The sequence below is a fragment of the Callithrix jacchus genome, chromosome 4, assembly GCF_049354715.1.
Source record: "Callithrix jacchus isolate 240 chromosome 4, calJac240_pri, whole genome shotgun sequence".
NCBI classification, from domain to species: Eukaryota; Metazoa; Chordata; class Mammalia; order Primates; family Cebidae; genus Callithrix; species Callithrix jacchus.
Genome location: NC_133505.1, coordinates 84,594,831 through 84,617,617, shown reverse-complemented (window position 1 = coordinate 84,617,617; position 22,787 = coordinate 84,594,831). Strand labels below are relative to the sequence as shown.

Here is a 22,787-nt window from a genome sequence, read left to right as displayed (position 1 = left end):
CCTAAAATTCAGTAAATAAATAAATAAATAAATAAATAAAAGATGGGGCAGTATAGTGAATCACCCACTGGCTCTTAATGATAGTGCTCAGCATAGCAACACTATTCACAATAGCCAAGAGCTAGAAGCAACTCAAATGTTCATTGATGGATGGACACATAAATAAAATGTGGTATAGTCATATAATAGAATATTACCCAGCCTCCAAAAATGGAGGAAATTCTCTTACATACTACAACATGAATGGACTTTGAGGACATTACACTAAGTGAAAAAAGCCACTCAAAAAAAGACCAATACTGTATGATTTAACTTACATGAGGGACATAGAATAGTAAAATACATAGACACAGAAAGAAGAATGGTGGTTACCAGGGACGGGAGGAGGTGGAAAACGGAAGTTGTTTGATGGGTACAGAGTTTTAAGTTTTGCAGGATGGAAGGGTTTTGGAGATCAACTTCACAACAATGGGAATATACTTAACACTACTGAACTACATACTAAAAATGGCTAAGATGGTCAATTTTATGTGTTCTTTGCCACAGTAAAAAAAAAAATGATGCTCAGAAAAGACACACATCACTTCTGTTCACATTTAATTAGTCAAAGCAAGTTACCTAGTTATACTTACCTTTCAAAGATGGGGAAGGGAAGAATAATACTTTTGTGAAGGAGTAAAGCAGAAATATGTGGTGAATAGTAGTAATGATTATTGCAGTCTTCACTTCAGGGCATGAGATACTTCCTTCATCTTCCTTCCCACATATAAAGTGCATTCTTTACTTTCCTCCGAGGGAAGATAACTCAAAAGTCTTATTGATGGCATCAAGTTCAAAACCCCAGATCTCTGGATGATGCATGGTAGTCTCTATGTGAGGGGATAATATGAAGGAGTCTGTAAAATAGGTCGGTGTGTATCTCCTTTCGATCCAGAGACCCAGCCCTCTCACCTCCCACTCACACATTATCCAGTGGTAGAACAGAGTCAAGATACCTTCAATAAATACTCACATTATAAAGTGGAAGGATGGGAAACTTATGGCAGCCATTGGCCTGTAACAATTTCTAGACTTGGCAGATGTTTTAAACTCCCTACTGGAAATGTTCGTTGAATAGGCTGGATTTCCTAAAAGGAGCTCCCCTGTTCACTGATGTCCATGACTCTTGGATTCTCCTTTTAGGAAAGTCCTCTTTCAGGCTTGTTTGAATAGGCACTGAAGATATGTCTGTTTTAGAAATTGACCAGCTTTCTCAGCCTGCTTCCTGCCTATCATTGGCAGAGAGTACAACAGCTATGTTAAGTCTCAAATTGGAACAATCACATTTAATCCAGGTTAGAGCATTTGTTTAGCACTAAAATGATCTTACAAAATTAACCTTGGTTGTCTTCTGACTTACTCCCATGTTTCCTTTCTAGACATATTTCTTTGCCATACTTCTGTGTTTTCTTGCCCCAGCACTTCTGTTTTCCCTCCCTATTCCCTCTTCTCCCTCTGTCTCCTCTCCCCCAGTTATAGGTTTCTTGTGCCTAGCAGTGACAGCTACATCTTTTCCCATGAACCAATTTAAATCATTCTGGGCCATTTTGTCTAATTGAAGGAATTACTGGGTACCACATCCTAATTCACAATCAGTGATTTGATCCTTGCCACAAAGCTGAGTTTCAATGTGCTTTTGTTGCTCAAAGGATCAATTTTACCTTCGTTATTTAGACTGAGAAGAAGGTGACTTTTCCAACCTTGTAAGTTTTTGACTTTCTCTAAAGTCTGTTTCATCTGTTCTTACAAACTGACCAAGTCTTCTCTGAACATATATTTTTTCTTATAATATCTAATTAACTACAGTTGATAATAAGCAATAAACAGTAATGATGATCTGTTTTCAACCTCTTCCCTAAGGTTAGATATGCCTTTTGCCTTTAAATTACTGTAGGCAATAGACTTACCAAATTTTTCCCCACTAGAGAAATGAATTCCATTCTTCCAGGATTCAGTAATAGTTTGCTTGATTCCTCTGACCAGCTGTTAAGACAATGCCATGTATTTTAGGGTTTGTTTTATTATTAAATCAGCACCTTTCTCTTAGGTTCTAAGTTTTATCATTTCAGGACAAGATCGATAATCCTGTGGAAACAAATTTTCCTCAAATCTCAGCAGCTTAAATAAAAGGTTCACTTCCAGCTTTGATAGCTCTATGTCCATTGTGGAGGGTGGTCTTCAAAGGGTTCTGTTCACTGAGATCACTGAAAGACACACATGGCAATCTGTATCAACATCTGTTTCCATAATCAGCTCCAGTGAGAGGAGAATGTGTAGCTTTTGTTGTTGTTCTGTAGAAATTTTGTTTTGTTTTTGAGACAGGGTTGGGCTCTGTCACCCAAGCTGAAGTGCAGTGACATGATCTCATCTCACTGCAACCTCCACAACCTCCCTGGCTCAAGCAATTCTCCCCCCTAAGCTGGGAGTAGCTAAGTCCTGAGTAGTTGGCACGACAGACACATGCCACCATGCCCGGCTAATATTTGTGGGGTTTTTCTTGGTAGAGATGGGGTTTTACCATGTTGCCAAGTTGATCTCAAATTCCTGGGCTCAAGCAGTCTACCCACCTTGGCCTCCCAAAGTGGTAGGATTACAAGCACGAGCCATTGAGCCCAGCCAAGCATGTCTCTGAAAGCTGATAAGATTTGGTAAGCAACCTTAAACCTCTGTAGTTCTGGATTCAGTTTAAGAAAATAGACCCCACTCTATCTAATTTAAGGAAAAAAGATTTCAAAGATTCAATAGCTTATGGGATAGCTCAGAGGACTAAAGAGCCAGACTGTGGGTTGAACTTTCAGAAAAGTCTCCCAAAGTCACACTCAGAACAAGGTCGTCAAAGGAGCGATGTCTCTTTTGCAAGCAGGAATCCACTAGTATCAGGACTGTATAAGAATAAAAATACTTTTCCAATCATGAAGCCCCTATCTCTGCCAATTTCAGACCACACCTCACTTGCTACAGAGTGAGCACAAGGAGATGTGCCTCTCCAAAACCACAGTGCTAGTGCCTGGGATCTTTGCTGACGTTGTTTTAGGAAAAATAGAAGCAGCAGACACAGCAGATGTAGCAAAAGTGTGGCCTCTTCCTAACCTCCACTGTCAATACTTCATGCTAGTGCATCTAAATAGCCAAATGCAAATTATATCCAGAACCCTAGCTGCAGTGGGAACTCCAGCATCTGGAGTGTAGGGAGGCACATGAGCAACAATCCAGCATTTACATCAGTACAACATAGCAATAGGCCATATTATGTAGCACCACATTCTAAGGCAACAATAAAATACTTCTTTTAATCATTTTTATCCCTGCCTACTTCAAAGTAATTTTAAGAGGCTTATGCTAACTGTGCATAATCAGGCCCTTAGGGATTCAGGAAAAGTTAAATATTTTCTGTGCTCCCTTTTATCATTTTAGGGGGAGTATAACATAATTGCTTCAAACAAAATATGTTAAGCATCATCCTTCAGGCATATGCACATTCCCGTAGTTTGGTGGTTTATCATCTTCGATTTTCACACCAGTTCCATGAAGCAGTGTATCAGTTAGGGATAGTATTCAGGTGCACATCACAGACATCCACCTAAAGTGGCTTGATCAAACATGGTGTTTATTTTCCAAACGTTAAAGGTAGACTAAAGCTGGGCAATCTGGGGCCACTGCAGAGATCTCGAGACCTGCCTTTGTGCTCTTTCATCCTTAACTGTGACCCTTCTCTTTTTGGACATAGACGGCTGTTCTACTTCCGGACACTGTTAGCAACTTCCAGGATCAAAGGAGAGAAAGAACAAAGGCACAAGGCAGCTGGCTGCCTGGCTAGGTTTGCCCTGTTATTTGGTGGTGTTTACACAGCCACCTTGTGAGTTCCACATACATTTCATTAGCCCCAAAGGTGTCACATAGCAACCTCTATCTGCCAGGGAGCTGGAGGAACTGAAGATTGTTTTGTTTTGACCAGGCCTATTGCAAAAATCTGAATTCTGTTAGTAGGAAGAAAGCTAGCGTGAATATTGGGCAAGTAACTAGCAATATCTACCTTGACTAGACATTATTTTTTTCATTTTACAATAAGGAAACCAGGATTCAAAGAGGTTGAGTAATGTGGTGGTAGCTCAATAGTTTGAGATTTGAATTCATGCCTATGACTGCAAATTCTAAACTTTTTGATAAGCATTTAGTTTTAAAATGGTTAAAACTTAAATATTTTTTTGACATGTTAAGAAGTAAATTGGATTATTTAGTCATGGGAGGAGAAAAAGAATCCATTTGCTTACAATTCCAGAGAGCAGAAGTGGGAGTGGGAATGAGAAGGTGGAAAAGGATGAGAGATTTTTTGTAGGAGTAGCACAATCCTATGTTTTAAAAACAACAAAAACCCTATGCAGATAAGCAGCCTTGAAGATTGTGGCACATTTCCAGGCTAGTTTTCCACTCCTGGACAAAAATTTATTGCCTGGTGGCTAGAATTCATTCTGACCTGGCCAAACTCATTTTATTGGCTAACACTTCCTAGTGCTTGAGAATTGTAAGAGTTATTAACCGAACTAACCTGAAAATGATTCATTCAATTCTCATTTCCCCAACCAGCATTTTCTTGCTTTCGTTGAGAAAAGGAAAATGGGATGGTATCTCTGAAAGGCAGGACCCTTGGGAGTAGTGACAGGGATGTTCCTTACAAGCTCCCAGAGATTCTGAGATTTGAAGGAAATGTAGAAAACACCAAAAATGGGTAGTCAAAATTGCTAGCTTAGAGAAGATGGTGTGGTCGTATTTGAGAGTGTACTGGCACTGAGAATGTGCAATTCAGTTGGAGAGCTCTGCAATAACCACTAATTGGTTTTTGGCACCTTGCAGCTTGTGGCTTTTTTACCTAACGGGATGGGATGGAGTCCCTACTTTGCTGTGTCCTCACTATGAACTTTTGGGATTTCCTTCCCTTAACCTTCTCACCTCCTTGAGCCTAGATGGCTCTTGGTACCAGCCATGCTAACAAGCTGATGGAAAGGAATGGCTAAACCAATGTAGTCCAATCCCTGGTTCTAGCCACTGATCATATCTATTCATCCCCAAATAGTTATTTGGGAGCTACAAAGAGCAAATTAATCATACTCCTGTGAGCTTAAGAAGCAGGAGCAAGAAGGAGAGGTAAATAGCACAGAGATTGAACCTGAAAAGTACCAGGGGTGGGAAAACTGTGTAAAACATACGTGGGGTAAAGACTCTGTGCAAATATTCAATTCGATCAAAGGCTGGGAAAACAAAGAGTGAGTTCCTTGGAAGGTTACAGAATACCCTGACTCCTCTTGCTATTAATATGGTCGAGATATGCTTATGCAATCGCTAACATTTAGCCTCGAAAGGGTGTGGCTTGTGGGGCTTTGGCCAAGGTAAGTTCCCTTTGAGGATTTGGGGTCAGGAATTTTCATTTCATGGGGGCCAAAGGAGCTGCCTAGAGGGCTGCCTGGGAAGAAGAAGGTACTTTTCTAGGTATCCGGATATGTGCAGTTTTTAATTATTCTTTAGGTTTCTTGCAACTAGAGGAGAGGAAGAATGTGAAATAAGCAGGCTGTGCCCAGCAAAACTGAGATAGAGCAAAAGCATAAGGTGAGATCTGTGGGGCAAGTTTCACTCACAGATTTATGCTCCTGCTCTGGAAGTGTGTTAAGAAGTTCACAGGCTTTTAGAGATATCTGTCATCAGAATCTAAGTAGCGGCATTCAGCAAATATTTGTTGAGAACAATGGCCTAGTCTAGAATTCCCAAATTATAGTGTAAGCCACACATGAAAAGCTCGTTTGAAAAATGCAGATTCCCAAGCCTAGCCATTCAATACCGTGAGGTTGAGGCCTGGGGATCTGCACTATTATCAGGCTGCTCATTGGATTTGGGACCATTGGCTCTTGGACTCTCCTTGTTGCTATGTAAAAACTAACCTTGGTCTCTTCAAAAGTTAGCACCCAATCAAAGTAGAGACTTGACTAGAAAATACAAACAAAATATTCTTTTGCCACCTCTTATTTGTTGTTTTTGATGTTGTTTTGTTACACACCTGAATTCTTCACTGTGTAATTTTTTTGGCCTATTTATGGAAGAATAGTAACTTAATCTGGAATTACAAACTATTAGAAGCAACACACTATCATTTTCGCTTTTTCCCCTCTCTTCCTTTTTCCCTCTGTCTCTCCCTGTGTGTGTGTGTGTGTGTGTGTGTGTGTGTGTATGTGTCTATGTTTCTGTCTCTTTTCCTTAATGAGAGTCATGACTATCATTTTTTTCCCTCCTGTCTCAAAAATGCAAAGTAGGTGTACAGTTGCAACTATCAGAAGCAACAATATGTAGATTCTAGGTCTGCTTCTCTAGTAATTTGTCATTAATTACAGCAAAAGCCTAAGGGACCCTATCTGTGTCTGCCTAAAGGAGGAAAAGAGAATCAGTTCAAAAGGAAGTGATTTGCAAATTATTCTGTCCTTTGAAAACTTCCTCTCAAGCCTGGTGTGGTGGCTTACACCTATACAGCTACTCGGAGGCTGAGGTAGAAGGATCTCTTTAGCCCAGCAGTCTGAGGTGCAGTGAGCTATGATTGTGCCACTACATGCCAGCCTGGGGCAGCAGACTGAGATTCTACCTCTAGAACAATTTTAATATTAAGAATTTTTGGAATGCCAAAGATGCGCAAGATTCATTGGCAGTGGCATTCAATTTTTTTGATCAACACCATACTAAAAATATATTTCATGTCACAATCCAAGGCACACACATACATGTATGTGTTCTTCATGTGTTTATGTGAGCACATATGAAAAATAGAAACAATTATCTTACAAAACATTATTTACCTTTACCATGTGAAATACACTCTGATATTTTCTATGCTTGGCCCTTTCTTTGCTTTTCTTATCCTTCTCTCTCTCTTTCTCTCTCTCTCTTGTTCTCTCTCACTCTGTGTATGTGTGTGTGTCTGTGTCTGTCAATGTCTCTGTCTCTTTCTTTTCCTTAATGATAGTCATGACACTATAAATGCTTTTGCCCTGCATTTGAAAAATGTGGAGTAGGTGTACAGTTCCAACAGTTTTGAGTAGGAAAAAAGAGGAGAGGAGCTGGAATTGGAAAACAAGTTTTTTCACTATTTTTTTCTTCTTTCTTTCTCAGTCAGTAACTGTTAATTTATCCATGTCTATCTTAGCTATAGTATATGCATCCTACTTTTACTGTCTTAGAGGCTGATATTCCAAAGTAGTAGAAATGCTCAATGGAATAAATGAGTCTGTACTTCTTACCAGCTTGACCTTCTCACTGTCTTGTATGTGACATGTTCATTTCTGCCCGGATGTCTTTGTCTCTTAGCCTAGAATTCTAGCTACCCACCAAATCATTCTCTTTGCCTACTCCTCTTACCTCCAGGGCCACCAGTAGAGGTTTGTGTTGACCTTCCTAGATCCTGAAGGATACTCAAGGTACAAGGGAGAACACTTCATTTCTAGAGTAGTGCTCAGACAGGTGCAATCTACATCAAAGGAAAGATAAGTGATGCTGTTGTTTTTCAACCAAAACTGTTATTTTCATAACTTGTAAATGAACGAAAGATTCCAAGGACTCAAGGTCCCCACAGTCAACTTTCCTTTTTTTTTTTTTTTTGAGACGGAGTTTTGCTCTTGTTACCCAGGCTGGAGTGCAATGGCGTGATCTTGGCTCATCGCAACCTCCGCCTCCTGGGTTCAGGCAATTCTCCTGGCTCAGCCTCCTGAGTAGCTGGGATTACAGGCACGTGCGACCATGCCCAGCTAATTTTTTTGTATTTTTAGTAGAGACGGGGTTTCACCATGTTGACCAGGATAGTCTCGATCTCTTGACCTTGTGATCCACCCGCCTCGGCCTCCCAAAGTGCTGGGATTACAGGCGTGAGCCATGGCGCCTGGCCCTCAACTTTCTTTATCCAACAAGCAAGCTTCAATTTCATTGGATAATTTTTATTATGTGCAGCAAAAACATTTACAGTTTTGTTTGCTGTTGTTGATAGGATTGTTTGGTTTTGAAAAAAATTAACAAAGAAGCCATACCTTTGATGTGGCACTTTTCCATCTCCATAAAGAAACATAGCCATCCAGATTGCAAGTGCTACTCAGTATCCTTCTCACACATATCTTATTAAAAATATTTTCACTGACGTTTTTCTTGTTTAAACTATCAAGCACTTGGCAGATTACTCTCTTGCAAGACGTCTTCATTATAAATATTATTTTAATGGTAAAATTATTAACCTGTAAACTTTTATCTATCTCTAAGCAACTGGTTTTTATCTTAGTTTGTTTGAGTATACTATTGTCATTCGCTGAATGTCTGAGAACAGGGAATCTATCAAAAATAGTTGGGATCCTATCAAAAGGACACAGGCACTAATTTGAAGAGGCATGCTAAAGATGTGGTAACATGAGCATTAAAAAGGTAATAATAATGATCACAATACACTGATGCATACCAAATATATAAAAATCCATGGGTTCATAAAGATGTTCCAAAAAAGAAAGTCATTAACAACCTCTGGAGTATGCTAGATCAATTAATTTATTCTGAAAATTACTAAAGAAAAAGTGAAATATTAAACTTCATTCTTTGAAGATATTTTTAATACATATTTGTAGCCTCTGTGTTACCAAGGTAGATTTGGCCATATTTGTAAAAGGCTTCAATAGATATGAGCTTTGACTGCTGATTCTGAAACTAACTTTGCCCAATTTTGCTTTTTCTATAATTTCATATGAATGGGGTCAATCATTGTGATCTTCTGTAGTTGACGTCTTTCATGCAGAATTTTGTTTCTGACATTTTCCATGTTGAAAAATTTATTCCTTTTTATTGCTGAGTAGTATTCCACTGTATGTGTTCATCACAATTAGCTTACCCATTCAAGTAGCAGTTTTCCTGCATCTGCGAAAAGGATTGTTTTCCCCCTTTAGTCTATTAATTCTGCAAATTACATTGATTGATTCTCAGATATTAAAAAAGCAACTTTGCATTTCTAAGATAAACCCCATGGGTCATGACGTATTGTCCCTTTAAATGTTGTTGAGTTTCATTTACTAAATTTTTGTTCATGACTCTTGTGTTGATTTTATGAGAGATATTGGTCTGTAACTCTCTTTTCTTTTGACGTCTTTCACTGGTTTTGATAGCAGAGTAAATCTGGTCTCATAAAATGAATTCACAAGTATTTTTGCAATGCTCATTTTATGCCTTGCAGAACGTTAAGAAACATTATGCATAAGGTGTAACATGACAGGTGTGATTCAAATATATGTTTCAAATATAAAATAATCAGTTTTTACCTTGTTCTTTCTTTTCCTAATTTCCATAATAAACGTGTCCTTTTCCTCTTCACATCTAGTTTGAAGTTGGCTGAATTAGTGAGTGATTTATAATCACAGATTTTAGAAAATTAGAGCTATTTTAGCGACTCTTGTCACTCTATATCTAGAGGAGGAAACAGACGTTTAGAGGTTTTTACGCTCTTCCAGAACAGAGTACCTTCCCACTCTAGGAAATGTATAAAGTACCTGCTGTGTATATACTTACATTATAAAGTTTACGTGTTCATTGTTACGCTTTTTTCCTTCCTATGAAGGCACACACTGTTCTTACTCTTGCAATCTCCAAGAGAGAGCAGTGAAACAATGAAACTTCAGGATTGTGTGGCCTGGGGGCTACTAGTTCAACTGGGCATGCTCAGTCGCCAGGCAGATTTTTTTTCGGTGAAGTGGAAACTACAACAGCGCGTACTGCGTGCGGAGGTGGGCGTGCCCTCGTGGAATTTAGAACGTTGACTCGGCCAATGGGGCTTCGCGGCTGGCTGGCGGGGCTCCTCATTGGAGCAGCAGGGAGGCGAGCAGAGGGCCCCCGGAGGGAGCCGCGGAGGTGCAGGTCGAAGAGGCCGGGCTACGCCGTGCCCTGCGCGTGAGCAGCTGCAGCAGCAGAGGCAGCATCCAGCGGTGGCGCCAGCAGTTCCAGCCGGTTGCTTTACTTTTCGCTTCACCGACATAGGCATTATGCCGAAGAGAAAGGTAAGTCTTACCCAAAAAGATTTAAAAGGCCTTAAAATTGTGCTTACAGTGAATCCTGGCATTGTAATGGCTCACGCAGAATGCGCGCGGTAGAAACCTGGGGATTGGCAATCTCTGCTCCTCCACACTTGTTTTTAGATGCCTGTTGCAGACATTCCTCTCTCCCTCTCCCCCTCCCTCTGTCCTCGTCGATCTCTGAATGTTACTTTCTCTCCAGTGACGCGGATTCCCCTCTTTTTGAACTCATTCTTGCTGGAATGGTTTCCCCCGACAAGAAGCAAAAGCGGCTTTCCATTCCAAAGGGGAATGTCCTCTTTGCAAACTGCCAGGTTGTGAATTAGTGTGAAGGAAAAACAGAGAGGGGAGAAAAACACGTCCAAACATAGGGAGAGGGAAGAAAATAAATCGGGCAGATGATGGGGTTATTCCCTTGCGGCTGCGCCCGCGGCTGGCTGCGCCGCCGTGGTCGCTCCGAGGCTAAGGGAGACAGAAAGCCATGTTTAAAATAGCGCTCACCCTCCTGCTCGCCTCCGCGGCAGACCCGTATGTACCAACTCCAGTGTCAATCAGGGCTGGGACCGGCGAGGCGGGGCCTGGCGGCCTGGACCTACCCGCACTTCACGGCGAGAGCAGCGGAGTTGGCAGCGTGGAAGGCGGGACAGCGCCAGTGTATCCAATATGGCTCGTCCAAGGTCAGGGGGCCAACAGGTCCTCCCCAGTGACTGGAACCCACACTCAGTTGGGGAAGGTGGGGTTCGTGCGCTGTCTGCCCCTCTGCCTGTAAAGCGAACTGGAGTCATTTTTGTCCCATCTTCCGCCCCCTGCGGACTGTCCGCTTCTGTGCAGGCCCCGGACACCGACTACCACGTTCGGAGACATAAATCTGCCTCGGGGTGGGGCTGCGACTTTCCCTGGGAAGGAAGGGAAGGCTTTCCTCCTCCCTGAGAAACCAGTGTATGATGGCTGGTTTCTGGGCAAGTGCTTTGCATCCTCCCATCGCCAGCCTCAGTGTTTCCAACGGGGTCAATGAGTGTGGATATTCAGTTTGAAGCAAAATTATGCCTAATATCCTGTTTTATCAAAGACCATGGACTAATTTGTGTATGTGAGTGACTGCATTACTTTAAAATACTGAAGTTTAAAAAATTCAGAAGCTTTTTCCTTATATGTTATTACTGAGAATTGGGTGGAAACTTGCCTCCTACTCCACTTTTTAAAAATAATAGTAATTGAAAGTGTTTAAAAGTCTTAGCTTGTTGTGCACATACTGTGTGTCTCACGCTATGCAGAATTTGATTTGCATTATCTCATTTAATCTCAGAACACCTTAAGCAGTGTTATCCTCATTCAGCTGAGACTTAAAGAAATAAATTGTCCTGCATCTCACCAACCAATAACTACTAGTAAAGATTTGATCAGATACTATAGATGCCGAAGTCTTATTCTCACCCATTATGTTCTCATTTAGGAAAAGGTGAGTCAAGAGGAGTTTAGGAAATCCAAAGGTACTCCCAGTTTAAGAAGACAGATGGCATATTAAGAAGACTAATACTTGAGATTTATTATTTAAACTTACATTTTATGAAAGTATTTCCTAGCCCTGTTTTACTAGAATTAGAATATTAAATGATGTCACCATTGTCATCATTTTGACTGAGGGTTAATGATGGGTTGGGAATGCTAGTAGAGGCATTCCCTTAAAGGAACTAATCAAGATATGGGTTACAGAGTAAGTGAGCTGGGGGCCATCTTTTTTTTCCTGGGAATTATCAACAAATGTTTACATAAACAGTAGGTTAGGTGTGCATACTTTATATATAATGGACCCTGATGATGGAACCCTTCCTAGCTGTTTATTCAAGGGCCGGAGTTGCTGAAACCATTGTTCTTACAGGGGAACGTCTATCTCTTTCAAGGCGATAGAGGGAAGAGGAAAAGAACAGTAAAATAACAATTATGGTTTTATTTCTTTGGAAGGCAGGGGACCCCCATGTATAAGCTAGCCAGTAGTCCTGAGACTAGGGGCTAAACTCTGTACAGGCACGTGTGTGTCATCCTTCAGGACATCAGAGTGTTCTCCAGTGATGGAAAACTTCTCCTTGATTAATAGGAAGGCTTTCTGTTTATAACTAAAGCCTAAAGACCTCAGTTGGCACCTGAGCAAGAACAACCTCAGATTAAACACAGTGATCATTGCCAGCCCATCTATCAGTCAAATATTAGAGCAGCCTCATGGAATCCTGAAATTCAGTGGAACTTACGTGAGAAACCGCTGTTATTAGGTAAAGTCTGCTTAAATACAAGAAAGAATTGGAGGCAATCCATGCATAGCTCTTCAACATCTTTAAAGCTGGGGTAATTGCCAAAGCATTTACATACTACACAATATTTTTCTTGACTAAAGAACTGTCTGCTCTACAATATAAGAAACTTTTAAAATGTCCCCATAGTATTTCTTTTTTTTGCCTTCATAGCCCCCTGGATCAACTTTTCCTAGAAATCAAGAAATGTTATTTAATGAGCATTTGAGTAAGTTGTTCTGCAGAGCAAGAAGTGGGACAGATAAAGTCAATGAAAACATCTGGAATCCTATCCCTGTTTTAATGCTACAGGAACATACTGTTTTTGCCCTGTTGGAGCTTGTGTTTGATAAGGTGATAAGACTAGCAGGCACAAAACAGTTGAATAACATAAGGCTGTGTATATGTTCCAGAATGTGTAGTTATAGATTTCACAAGCAGTAGGAAAGATAAGGAAAGAAAGTTAACTTTGGGCTGGCCTTAAAAGTGTGGGTACAACTCAAATATACAAAGAAGAGGTCAGAGTCATTTTTGGTTACCAGGTATTCAGATGTGTCTCCTGATTGTATCTTAACATGACCAGCCCTCAGTTATGCAACTTCAGGGCTGTAATATCATCTGCATTAATATTAAAATGTTCTCATGACATTTCTTGGTAATTTTTTTTTTTCTTTTTTTTTGAGGGGGGGAGGAAGGCAGGAAGGGAGGGAAGAAGGACGGTAGGGAGGAAGGAAGGGATGAAGGAAGGAAGGAAGGGAGGAAGCGGGGAGGGAGGGAAGAAGGACGGTAGGGAGGAAGGAAGGGATGAAGGAAGGAAGGAAGGAAGGGAGGAAGCGGGGAGGGAGGGAGGGAGGGAAGGGAAGGAAGGAAATCAAGCAATGAGAGAGACATTGCCGACCTGGATCTAGAGGTTTACAAGTTGATTTCTTTTTTTTTTTTGAGAGAAGGAAAGAAAAAAAAAAAAAAGTAAAGGAGAGGAAGAAAGAGGAAGAGAAAGAGGGAGAGTAAATGGAAATATTGCTTTATTTTGAAAAAAATTGAGTATTAATAATAGCCAATCAATGTTTCATTTAAACTTACGGGTAGGTGTGATGTGGTATTGACAAGAATGTATATTTTGTGTATTTGAAGTGGAGAGCTCTATAAATATTTATTAAGTTTACTTGTTCCAGATCTGAGTTCGAGTCCATGATATCCTTATTAACTTTCTGTCTCATTGAATCTAAGTCTCGTATCTGGGTGTTAGGATCGTTAGCTCTTGTTGTTGCATTGATCCTTTTACCACTATATCTTTGTTGCTTTAAAATCTATTTTCTCCGACACGAGAATTGCAACTCCTGCTTATTTATTTATTATTTATTTTTGCTCTCCATTTGGTTGGTAAATCTTTCTCCATCCCTTTGTTTTGAGTCTTTGTGTATCCTTGCATGTGAAACAGGTCTGGATGTAACATGCCATTGGGTTTTGGCTGTGTCTTTTGATTGGGGGATTTAGTCAATTTAAATTTAGGGTTACTGCCATTTGATGTTGACTGGCTGTTTTATCCATTAGTTGGTGTAAATTCTTCTTTATGTTGGTGCTCTTTACTTTTTGGTGTATTTTTAGAAAGGCTAATACTGGTTGTTTCTTTCTATGTGTAATGCTTCTTTCAGAAGCTCTTGTAAAGCAGGCCTGGTGGTAATAAAATCTCTGAGTTCTTGCTTGTTCATAAAAGATTTTATTTTTCCTTCAGTTGTGAAGCTTAGTTTGGCTGGATATGAAATTCTGGGCTGAAGGTTCTGTTCTTTGAGAATGTTGAATATTGGCCCCCACTCTCTTCGGCTTGTAGAGTTTCTGCTGAGAGATCTGCTGTAAGTCTGATAAGCTTGCCTTTGTGGGTAACATGACCTTTCTCTCTGGCTGCCCTTAGTATTTTCTCCTTCGTTTCCACCCTGGTGAATCTAACGATTATGTGCCTTGGGGTTGCTCTTCTTGAGGAATATCTTTGTGGTGTTCTCTGTATTTCCTGGGGTTGAATTTTGACCTGCTTTGCTAGTTTAGGAAAATTTTCCTGAATAATATCCTGAAGGGTATTTTCCAGCTTGGATTCATTCTCTCCGTTGCATTCAGGTACACCTATCAAACGTAAATTTGGTCTTTTCACATAGTCCCACATTTCTTGGAGACTTTGCTCATTCCTTTTTATCCTTTTTTCTCTAATCTTTTCTTCACGTTTTATTTCATTAAGTTGGACTTTGACCTCTGATATCCCTTCTTCTGCTTGAACAATTCGAGTGTTTAAACCTGTGCATACTTCTCGGAGTTCCTGTATTGTATTCTTCAGTTCCATTAATTCACTCATACTCCGCTCTAAGTTGTCTATTCTCAATAGGATTTCATCAAACCTTTTTTCAAAGTTCCTAGTTTCTTTACATTGGGCTACAACATGGTCTTTTAACTCACCGAAGTTTCTTATTATCCATTCCTTGAAGAGTGATTCTGTCATTGGGATGTGCTCATTCTCCATCAAGCCTTGTTCCATTGTTGATGTGGAACTGTGATCATCTTTAGAGGGAGAGGCGTTCTGATTTTGAGTATTCTCAGCTTTTTTACGCTGGTTTCTTCCCGTCATTGTAAATTTATCCTCCTGTCATCTTTGAAATTACCAACTTTCAGATTAGGTCTCTTGAGTGGGCGTCCAGATTGTTAGTTCCCAGGGCCAGAGCAGCTGCGTTAAAACTGATGGTGCTTTTCTGCCCAGGATTCTCCTGTCAGGCTTCCTTCTTGTGTCCGTAGTAGGCGACTCTGCCTTCCCGGGGCTCCAAACCTCAGTCAGAAGGGGAACCGGTCCTGTTTACTCTGGGCCGAGCGCTCTCGCACCGAGGTGCCGTCACAGCGGCTGCGCCCGGCTCTGGTGTCCTGCTGGGGACCCGTGCAGGTCCTCCGAACCTGTTTACTTTGCTCCGAGAGCTGCGCCGAGGTGCCAGCGGAACCACTGCACCGGCCACGAGAGTTGCGCTGGCCACCCGTGTGTTTCCTCCACTGGGGGATCTCCTGCTCCGTGAGCGACAAGAATTTGTCTGAAAGTGTGGCGTCCTCTAGTTCTCCGCGCCTTCCCTGAGAGCTGCAATCCCAGGATGTTAGCGATCGGCCATCTTGGATCCTTATCCTCTTTGTAATTTTTATGTGTGTCTTTGTGTGTGATAGTCATAGGTACATTAAGTCAAATGGTTTGTTATAAATACTATAGTATTTTGTGAAGTAATACAGCACTTAGTGAAGAGTTCTTCAGTGCATATTAATCTCTAAGTTTGTGAGATGTAAATAAAGTGAGTTTCCTGTATCAGGTAACAGGTGGTGGATGAGTGGAATTACAAAGGAAATGATAACATTTCATGGACTCAGGTGGTAGTGAGACAATGAGTGATTGAGTTCTAGACTGTTCTGGTCAGACATCCACAAATGCCCACAGTGGTCATGTTGTTATGTGTGTTATGTGATGATTTGATGTTCTACAAAGAGATATCAGACAGCGAGGCCTAGAATCACAGTCCTGGCATGATTAGCCACAGGAAATACATTTTTACATCTTTCTTTTAATTAATAGTTTCCAGTTCCTTATCACTAGAACTATTTTAAATGTCTAATGTATCACATCAGAAATTCTCTAATGAGGCAATTTTCCATGAATTTGGCATGTAAACAGTCATGTCTCTTGATACTTAAAGGTTTAAGGAAGGAAAGCCCATCTGCTTCTAGCTTTGAAATTCAAAATTAGGTTTTTATCTGTTTCCTTGGAATGGAAGGCCCAGTAGCAGTGGCATTGGACTTATTAACACAGGAGATGCTTAACTAACAGTGATCAAGGTTTGTGATAGTTAATTTTGAAAAGAATATTACTTGTCATAACACCAAAAACAGAAACTGTAAATGAAAACACAGATAAATTTGGCTACATGAAAATGAATATTTCAAGGTGGCAAAAAAAAAAATGTTAACAAAAATTTTAAATTTATGAAAAACTGGGAAAAATATTTGTACCACATATACTGAAAAGGTTTACTATTTTAAAAAGATAGCATCCCACATTTCCTTGTGGAAAAGATGTATATCTTTATAGGAAAATAATGAAGACTAAGTAGACATAAATGTTTAGTTTTACTAGAAATCAAAGAAATGTACATTACTAAGAATAATGAGATGTAATTTTTTAAAATAACCAATCTGGTTTAAAAAAAGATTAAAAGTAGAGGTACTGGCTAGTGCTGAGGGATATAGCCACTTAGCACTCTTAATTAAAATATCTATTGAAGTATTATTTACTTATTGTAAAGTCCATTCATCCATTCAATTTATACAATTCAGGGATTTTCAGTAAAGTATAGAGTTGTGCAACCATTATCATAATCCAGTTTTGAAACATTTCCATCATTCCACAAAGGTCCCTCATGGAGTTTATAGCCTATCCCCACTCCCAGCCTAGTCCCAGGCACTAATCTACTTTTCCTGTTTCTAGATTAAACATTTCTGGAAATTTTATATAAAAGAAATGATACAATGTGTAGTCTTTTATGACTGATTTTTTTTTACTCAGCATAATATCTTTGAGATCACTATGTGCTGTAGCATGCATCATTACATCTTTCTTTATAGTCCAATGGTATTCCATTGTATGGATATTCTACTTTTTGTTTATTCTTTCATAAGTTGATGGACATTTGGATTGTTCCAGGTTAGAATTATATATTATGTGGCCATGAATATTTGTACGTAAGCTATTGCATGAACATATATTTTCATTTCTCTTCAGAAGATTTCTAAGAGTAGAACTGGTGGGTGTATGAAAGTCACCATTTAACATTTTAAGGAACCTCCAAACTGTTTTCCAGAGTACATGAGTTCTAGTTCCAACATACTTGTTCATACTTGGTATTGTTCATTTTTTGCTTATAGACATCCTAATGAATTTTCATTTATATTTCTATAGTAACTACTAACAATAAGCATCTTTTTGTGTGTTTACTAGCATAAAGTATATCATATGTGAAATGTCTATTCAGATATTTTGCCTATATTTAATTGGGTTGTCTTATTATTGATTTGTAAGAGTTTTTTATATGTCTGAGATAGAAGTCCCTTATTGTAAATATGATTGATAGTTATATTCTCCCAGTTTGTGATTAAATTTTTTTTTTTCTTAATGGTGTCTTTTGAATAACAAGTTTTAAATTTTGTTGAAATCCATTTAGTGTTATATCTAATAAATCTTTGCCTAATTAAAGGTTATGGATATTTTCTCCTAGAGGTTTTATACTTTTAACTCTTATATTTAGGTATCTGATCCATTTTAAGTTAATTTTTTATATGGTATGAGATTAGGATTTAAATTTATTTTTTTACTGTAGAAATCCAATTATCAGCACCATTTGTTGAAAACACCATCCTTTCTCCACTGAATTCTCTAGGCACCTTTGTTGAAACTCTGTCATAAATGTAAAATTTTATTTCTGGTCACTCAATTATGTTCTATGATCTGTATGTATGTTCTTACACCAGTACTACATTATCTTGGGTAGTCTCAGTGGCTCACACCTGTAATCCCAACATTTTTAGAGGCTGAGACAGGAGGACTACTTGGGGTCAGGAGTTTGAGACCAGCTTGGGCCACATAGCAAGACCTCATCTCTACATAAAATTTAAAAATTAGCTGACCATCATGGGGTGCACCTGTAGTGGCAGCTGCTCAGGAAGCTGAGGCTGGAGGATCTCTTTAGCCCTGGAGGTTTAAGCTGCTGTGAGCCAAGATCGCGCCACTACACTCCAGCCTGGGCAACAGAGTGAGACCCTGTCTCAAAAGGACGGAAAAACTACACTGTTTTGATATCTTGATTACTATGGTTTTATATTAAGATTTAAAATCTGGTAATGTCAATTTTTCACTTTTTGTTACTTTTTCCCCAAAATCGTTTCTGGCTATTTGGTCTTTTATGTTTTCATGTAAATTTTAGAATCACCTTATACATTTCTACAAAAAAAAAGTCTGCCATTATTTTGATAGAGATTGAATTGAATCTATAAATCAGTTTGGAAAGAATTGCTTTCTTAGCAATATTGAGTTTCCCTGTCTGAATATGAAAGGGCCTGACATCCGTAAATGCTTGCTGCATTTAATTGAGTTACATATTGATATGGAATCTATATTTGGGTAAAGGCTCCAAAATGGTGGGGCTGTACATTTAATTATTAATTCACTCCATGTTAAACATTCATTGGGCATCATCTTTATGCAAGATATCACCTTGGGAAATTAAATGAAAAATTACTGTTTTTTTCAACTCAAATGAGTAAGTGCCCTTGTTTTTAAGAATTTTTCAGTCTAATGGGATAGGTAGAACACATACACAAGTATTTATAATTCATAGAAGAAAGTGATAATGAGCCACAAGAGAAGCTATGAGCAGTGAACATTCAAAGGTTTAGCCAGGCTGAATGTCCAAAGAAGAAACACTGTGAAAGAGTGTTGTTTGATTAAAAGGGTCAGGGGTTATAGCTTTTAACCACCCTGTTATGTTCCAGAAGTTGTCTGGCACTGTGTTTCTAAATCGGCACAAGTTACTTGAGTGATTGCCTATTTTTGAATTAATTTTGTTTTGTAATCCTAATTTGACTTTACCGTGAAGTCATTCATGGCTCTGATCTTTCTTTCATCCCCCATAGCACCTAGCACAGGTAGTGTAAATATTTGTAGAACAAATGGATGAATAAATTGTTTTCAAAGGAAGGAAGTAATAAGTTTAATCATTTCATTGTAAGTAGGTTTAATTATTTCATATAGAGGGGACAACTCCAGTATGGTTCTGGCATTTGCTGTTTATTAGCTATATGATATATGGTAGATTCCTTAACCTCTCCCTAAGTTGCTAAATTCCTAATTCTCTAAGACTCAGTTTTCTCATTTGTACAATGGGAGTAATAATATGCTCTATTTCATTGCATTATTATGAGAATTGATTGAGGTGTTGAATGCAAAGAACTTAGCCCAGTGCCTGGTATGTGTAAAACAATCAATGGATATATGATGTTGTGATGATGAGCTTTTTAATTATTATGAGACCCACAGTGAAACAACAGGCTTCTAACAGCACTGGGCCTCCACTTTGTGGGATGACAAATGGTGTACACAATGAGTAGTAGGGAGCAAGTAGATCCTACCCAGATGTCGAATTCACTGCAATTATAGGAATACATGTTCAACCACCAAGTAACAAATGGAGTGTTTTTGAAAAAGTATAAGCTTTAATCTTGTGTATTTTTACATGGTTGATTTTTCTCATGGAAAAAAATATGTTTAAAAATATCTTGATATAACATTAAAATTCCCTTGGAAGATCAGTTACCAAGTGATCCTCTTTTCTTATATTTTTCTCCTAAAATGTTGCTTTTGTTTACACCAGAGTTAAATATATTCCAGTTTCCTGCAGGGCACAATTTGGAAATGGTGACTGAAATAAACATCATTTAAGCTGTCTGCTTTCACAGTACCTAGAGTGTTGAAATATGATGTTAGTCTCCTGAGTAATTTAAAAATCACTGTCGAAGTTAACAAACAAAATCAAAATGTTGAATTCCTTTCCACTGGTTACTTATTTATTGTACATTTCACTGTCTTCTTAGAAGAATTCAGTCAAATCATGTAGAGATTCTTGGTACAGGTATTTGTTGAATCTGGTATTATTCTACCTTGTGGGCATGTCCAGAAACAGGGCTATTTAGATATGCCCAAGGCAAATATGTATTTGGTCACACATAAAGTAAATTATATATATATTCAGAAGTAGGAAGATGGAAAAGTGGTTTTAAATTTCAAAATTGGCTCCAAATGTAATATTTTAAGAGAAATGTATGTCAGTAATTAACACAAATATACTTACTACTATTAAAACTGAATTAATTTAAAAATTGAGTTATTTATTGAATGCTTGGATGTACCAGACCTAAGTGTTTTATATTCATAATGTACCTTAGTTTAAATAAAAATACATGAAATTATTAGATAAAAATGTGTGAGAAGTATTATACTATAATTTCATTTTATTCTCACAGCAGTTCAGTGAGGCAATGTCATCTCACAGCTAAGAGAGAGGTCTTTTTCTATGAGTCAGGCTGTTCTTAGCACTTTACATTAATAATGTTAATTCTTCCAACCACTCAGTAAGTTGTGTCCTCTTCCCGTTCTCATTTTACATATGAGAAAATTGAAGCACCAAGTGGTTAACAGACTTCCTCAAACCACCTGTGAGAAGGAATTGCTGAGTTGGGATTTCACTTCTGAAGTCTGGCTCTAGAGCCTGTGATCTTAATCAGTGAGCCCTGCAGCTTTCTCAAACACAGGGGAAAATATTGGGATTTAGTGAGATTAAGAAATTTCCTGTGTGTCACACAGCTAGGAAGTGATAGAACCAGCAGCATTCTGACCAAGCTGTTTTACTGAGACATTTTGCTGTTAACCATCACACCATAATACTTCATATGTATGTTTATTTCTAATAATTGCATGTATTTTTAACTACAGTACCTAATGAATGAGACGAGGAGGAATCAGGAGTTATGTAAACATGAGTATTCACTTGTTTAAAATGTCTTTATTACAATATAGGCTGGTGACATGGTTTCTAGGTGCCAGTCATAGAAAGTTACCCAACAAGGCATTATTATTTGTGATCCTGCCCTAAAGCTGGCCTCAGGGTTCAGTCCTGTTCTTGGTAAGAGAGGAGCATTATTAACATGAAGTCTTCTAGGTATTTCAGTAACTAGTGGACAGTAGGGTTATGTACAAGATATACATACACAGTTTCCTCACCTAAGTATTTATTGTTTTGAATATTCAAATCTGACTCTTATAATTTACTCAGATTACATCATGAACTGCTCGATTTGAGAGGTATTGGTTTTCTTATTTCTTTTTCTTTTTGCTCTTTCTTTGTCTCTGTTTTAGGTATAAACTATGGATTTTTTAATAATATTGGACAGAATTAGTTCTACATTGTAGAAATTCTTGGTGTGAAAAGTAAAGCATGCTGTATATGGAGGATAAATGTACCAAAGACAAAGTGATCTAAATGGAAAGCTTTAAAGATTCCTTAAGTTCCATATGTATTTTATTTAATACATATTTTAACAAACTACATTCTGACTACTTCTCATTGTTTTCCTTTACCCCTTAATTACAATTTTTAATCTTTGAAACACCCCCTTGGTTTCCTTTTCTTTGTCAGCCCCCATGGAGATAGCCATCATTATGAATTAGTTGTGTATTCTTCTGGTTCTTGTTTCTATGTCTTTATGACACTCCACCCATCTCTCATATTGATTGGTGCATGTTCTAAAATTTGTGTAAGTGGCCGGGTGCAGTGGCTCCTGCCTGTAATCCCAGCATGTTGGGAGGCTGAAGTGGGTGGCTCACCTGAGGTCAGGAGTTTGAGACCAGCCTGACCAATGTGATGAAACCCGATCTCTACTAAAAATATACAAATTAGCTGGGGGTGGGGCCATGTTCTTGTAATCCCAGCTACTCCAGAGAATGAGGCAGGAGAATTGCTTGAACCCAGGAGGTAGAGTTTGCAGTGAGCCGAGATCACACCATTGCAGTCCAGCCTTGGTGACTGAGTGAGAAAACAAAAAAAGAAAATTAGCAGGCACAGTGGCTCAGGCCAGTAATCCCAGCACTTTGAGAGGCTCAGGTGGGCAGATCACAAGGTCAGGAGTTCGAGACCAGACTGGCCAACATGGTGGAACCCCATCTTACTAAAAATACAAAAAAAATTAGTGGGGCATGTTGGCAGGCGCCTGTAATCCCAGCCACTCAGGCGTCTGAGGCAGGAGAATTGCTAGAACTGGGAGGTGGAGGTTGCAGTGAGCCAAGATCATGGTGACAAGAACAGGACTCCATCTAAAAAAAAAAATTTATAGAAGTACAATTGTGTACATGTGTTACTCTGTTTCTTCCCTCTGTCACTTGACCATAATGGAGGGGTATGCTTTGTTTAGGTATATTGCGATTGCTGATATATTTGGACTTTTTATGTTTTCTATTCTGTTTTCCTTTATTTTGTTCTTTACTTTCCTGCTTTTTATTGGTAAATGTGCTTTATTCCACTGAAGTTTATAGATCTTATTTCTGTTTTTAAATTTTTTAATAACTTTAAGTTTATTTTAACAAAGTCTAAAATTACTTTCTATCTGTATCATCCTCCAGAACAAAACCAGGTAATATCCTTTAACTTCTTATCTACTGACCCCACTTCTATCTTTCATGGTTGTTATTGTCTAAAGCTGTGCTGTGCAGTGTGGTAGCCATTAGCTGCATGAATTTATTAAGCACTTAAGAAGAATGAGGAGCGGAATTTTTTATTTTATT

General features: G+C 38.8%; 1 protein-coding gene across 6 annotated transcripts in view; it reads left to right on the top strand.

Annotated features, from left to right (window-relative positions):
- The first annotated feature begins 9,941 nt into the window (after positions 1-9,941).
- Positions 9,942-22,787, top strand: part of HMGN3 (high mobility group nucleosomal binding domain 3) — a 32,624-nt gene continuing 19,778 nt past the window's right edge. For all 6 annotated transcript variants that reach the window (XM_017971225.4, XM_002746751.5, XM_002746750.6 and 3 more), the window contains exon 1: positions 9,942-10,091. In XM_017971225.4, coding sequence (XP_017826714.3) covers positions 10,077-10,091 — 15 coding nt within the window. In that variant the 5' untranslated portion in view covers positions 9,942-10,076. The remainder of the gene's footprint in view (positions 10,092-22,787) is intronic.